This window comes from Humulus lupulus, chromosome 8 (genome assembly GCF_963169125.1).
Source record: "Humulus lupulus chromosome 8, drHumLupu1.1, whole genome shotgun sequence".
Lineage (NCBI taxonomy): Eukaryota > Viridiplantae > Streptophyta > Magnoliopsida > Rosales > Cannabaceae > Humulus > Humulus lupulus.
Window position 1 is genome coordinate 182,222,970 of NC_084800.1, and position 4,086 is coordinate 182,227,055.

Sequence of the window (4,086 nt, forward strand, 5' to 3'; positions counted from 1 at the left end):
AAAGAGAGGGTATATGGTGGTGACTGCACATTATATTGATGATTCATGGAATTTGCACAATCGAATTATCAGGTAATAAGATAATTTGTATAATATTTTTTATTTTATGTGTATATTTAATATGAGTGTGTGCTAATTAATTACTTTTTATTATATGCATTCAGGTTTATATATGTGCCTGCCCCTCATACTGCTAAGTTATTAGCAAAAGTGTTGATGGAGTGTTTGGTTGAATGGTCTCTTGAACGTAAGTTGTCTACTCTTACTTTAGATAACTGTACTGTGAATATTGCCATGATGGATCAAATGAAAGAAAAATTGAGAAATGCTTCTTTACTAATGAAAGGTGAATTAGTTCATATGAAATGTTCTGCTCATATCTTGAACTTGATTGTCCAACAAGGATTAGGAGCAATTCAAGGTGCCATAGAAACTATACGTGAGAGTGTAGTTTTTTGGACTGGTACTCCAAAAAGAGTTGAAAAGTTTGAAGAGGCTAAGAAAGGATTATCATGTGCAAGCAATAAAAAGCTAGTGCTTGATTGTAAGACTAGGTGGAATTCTACTTATTTGATGCTTACTAGTGCCATTGTTTATAAAGATGTGTTCAGTCGCTTAATACACACTGAGAAAAATTACAAAAAAGAACCTAGTGAGCGAGATTGGCTTTTGGCAAAAGTTATGTGTGAGAAACTGAAGTTGTTTTACCATGTCACTGAGATGTTTTCTGGGACCAAATATCCTACTACTAATCTATTCTTCTCTAAGATTTGTGATATTTGGTTGTTGCTTAAGGAGTGTCTTAAGTCTTCATACGATGAGATTAGGATAATGGCATCAAATATGATGGAAAAATTTGAGCAGTATTGGACTTCCATTCATGGCATATTAGCCATAGCAACTGTTATGGATAGGCTTAAGATGAAATTGATTGAGTATTATTTTCCTAAAATTTATGTTGGTGAATATCAAAATGAAGTTGAACGAATTAGAATGTTGTGCTATGATTTGGTGAAAGAATACAAACCAAATGATGGAAAATAAAATCTTCCTGATCCTTTATCCAATGCTTCTGGAGTTGGAGGGGATAGTGATGGATGTGTGGATCATTTAGCTGGTTATGACTTGTTCGTTAGTAGTACTTCTAAGGTGGATACTTTCAAGTCTGAGTTAGAGTTCTACTTGGAGGAAGCAGTTTTGCCTAGGAGTGAAGAGTTTGATATTTTAGCTTGGTGGAAGACAAATGGTCTTAAGTATCCAACATTACAACAAGTTGCTAGAGATGTTTTGGCTATCCCAGTGTCTACAGTAGTTTCTGAGTCTGCTTTCAGTACTAGTGGAAGACATGTGACTCCTTGTCGTAATAGGCTTCACCCGAGTATGTTGGAGGCATTAGTATGTACTCAAGATTGGCTATGGGATGAGAAACTAGGTATGTTTATTATAAATTACTCTTATTATTTATTTTTCTTTTATACCCAAAGCAAAGAGCTTATAAAATGACATATTTTATTTTTTTTCTTTGATGACAACAACCAGTAATGCAATTTTTTTATCCATAAATATATATATGTACATTCCTTTTATTGAAACGTGGTAAAATTCCACTTTGGTCAAAAAAGAAAAACAAAATTGGTGAAAGCTGTATATTGGAGATAATCTCTTTGAAACATGGATAGTATTAGTAATATACATATATAATTCTTTTTGAATCATCCAGATTTCTATAATCAGATTTCTTGTTGAATTTTTTAGATGCATCACAAAATGAGATTTCACATAGTACATTCTTTGATGATGTTGAAGATGATGAAGCGGTAAGTTTAGCATTAATTATTTTTTTTTGTTTATATTATTATTATTTTTTCTTTAAAATATATTTTTACTTATAATTGAAAATTTTCTTTTAGGGTCCAAGTTTTGTGGATTTTGATTCTTGAAGAAAGAAGGCTCTTGAATGGTGGTGATGACTATTAGTTTTCAAAGTTGAAGATGAAGATGTTATTACAATTTATTAAGTTTGTGTGTTTGTTTGGACTTCAAGTTTATGTTTATGGTCTTTAAGTTTATGTTTATTGATTTTAAGTTTATCATTGCAAAGTTTATAATTTTGGAACTTATCTATATGACTATCAATTATGGAATGACAAATTTAGTTTTATGTTGTTTTAATTTGGTGTTTACAAATATTTTTTTAATTTTGAAAATATAAAAAATTATTTGTGTTATCCAACTTTTTTTAATAAACGGGTCCCCGTTATAGTGTTCATTACCGACAGGGATTCCCCGCCCCGTTCCCCGCCGGGGAATGTGCAGAGACGGGGCGGGGACGGGGGAAAATAATAGGGGTTGGGGACGGGGACGGGGAATGCATTCCCCGCACCACCCCGTCCCCATGTGCATCCCTAGTCCAGGGAAAGTATCTTCCTGGCCAACTCTACTCGGGTCCCCTGGAAGAGGCCGGAACCATTGAAACACCACAAGGGAAAGAGAGACACTTCCAAGTTCTGCCGTTTTCATAACAACGTCAGCCACAATACCGACGATTGCAGGCATCTCAAAGATGAGATAGAGACTCTCATCCGAGCCGGCCCCTTGGCTCAATACTCACGGAACAAGGTCCCAGCGAGCCGGCCTGCTCCAGACGTCCCAGCCAGTCAGCCCGGGACTCGGATAGATCAGGACGACCCTCCTCCCGTGATCGGAGGAGAGATATCCACCATCTCTGGAGGTCCGCATATGGCTGGCACGAGCAGAGGCGCCCAGAAGAGATATGTGAATGAACTAAAAGCTCACAACGGAGTGGAGTTCGTCCCGGAGCAGCGTCAGTCAAAGCAGCAACGATTAGAGAAGCAACCGATCACTTTTATGGAGGAAGATGCAGGCCATGTCCAGCTCCCTCACAATGATCCCTTGGTTGTAACAGTCCAGCTCGCCAATCCGAAAGTGAGAAGGGTGCTGATAGACAACGGGAGTTCGGTGAACCTTTTATTCCGATCCACCTTAGAGAAGATGGGTCTGACTGTCGCCGATCTAAAGGCAACCTCCATGATGCTGTATGGCTTTTCGGGAGAAGGATCGGCAGCGATAGGGACGATTGAGCTGGTGATCACCCTAGGAGAAGAATCTCGTACAGTCTCTAAACTACTTGAGTTCGTGGTCATTGACTGCTCCGCGGCCTACAACGCCATTTTGGGCCGACCTACGCTCATAGCTTTCGAGGCTATCACTTCCATACGACACCTCGCTATGAAATTCCCCACTTCAACCGGAATCTGCACCATCAAGGGCGATCAGCTCGCTGCCAGGGAATGCTACAGCATTTCCATGAAGGGAAAATCTAAACCCGGGCAGTTGGCTATGGCCATTCTGAGTGAAGAGGAATCCCAGGAGCCCTTGGCGGCTCCTGAGATTGAAAAACCTCAAAACGCCAAAGGGGAAAGTGTCGCCCTTAGTGAGGACATTGACCCCCGAATAGGCGAAGACAGGTCCGAGCTCCAGGCTATTGAGGAGCTCGAGGAGGTGAACCTTGACCCACAAAATCCATCACGGACGGTCAAGCTCGAGAAAAACCTCTGTAGCAAGAGGAAGACGGAGGTGATCACGTTTCTCCGAGCTAACTTAGATGTATTCACATGGTCGCACGAAGACATGGTAGGGATCAGCCCGAGTGTCATCATGCACATGCTCCATCTGGACAAAAGCGTTCCTGCCAAGTCTCAGAAGCAAAGACATCTAGGAACAACCCGAGCTGAAGCCCTCGAAGAAGAAGTGGCCCGACTCAAAAAATGTGGCTTTATCCGTGAAGCCAAATTTCCAATTTGGGTCGCCAATCCCGTGCTAGATCCAAAGCCCAACGGGAAATGGAGGACCTGCATTGATTTCTCCGATCTGAATAAAGCCTGCCCCAAGGATTGTTTTCCACTACCAAGGATCGATCAGCTGGTGGATGCCACGGCGGGACACGAGCTCATGTCCTTTATGGACGCGTACTCAGGGTACAATCAGATCGCGATGAATCTGGCGGACCAAGAACACACTAGCTTCATGACCCCGACTAATGTCTATTGCTACAAGGTCATGCCG

The 4,086-nt window shown here is 40.9% G+C and overlaps 1 protein-coding gene across 1 annotated transcript; it reads left to right on the forward strand.

Moving 5' to 3' along the window:
- The first annotated feature begins 297 nt into the window (after positions 1 to 297).
- LOC133796316 (zinc finger BED domain-containing protein RICESLEEPER 2-like) lies at positions 298 to 1,940 on the forward strand. Its single transcript, XM_062233786.1, has 4 exons — positions 298 to 961; positions 1,079 to 1,432; positions 1,756 to 1,817; positions 1,911 to 1,940. The coding sequence occupies exons 1-4, from the start codon at positions 298 to 300 to the stop codon at positions 1,938 to 1,940; spliced, it is 1,110 nt and encodes a 369-aa protein (XP_062089770.1).
- The last annotated feature ends 2,146 nt before the right edge of the window (positions 1,941 to 4,086 follow it).

Excerpts from the sequence above, each read along its gene's own strand:
- LOC133796316 (XM_062233786.1), top strand. The coding sequence starts at position 298 with ATGGATCAAATGAAAGAAAAATTGAGAAATGCTTCTTTACTAATGAAA. Across the intron at positions 1,433-1,755 it reads GCTATGGGATGAGAAACTAG|ATGCATCACAAAATGAGATT; the intron begins GTATGTTTATTA and ends TGAATTTTTTAG. Across the intron at positions 1,818-1,910 it reads ATGTTGAAGATGATGAAGCG|GGTCCAAGTTTTGTGGATTT; the intron begins GTAAGTTTAGCA and ends ATTTTCTTTTAG.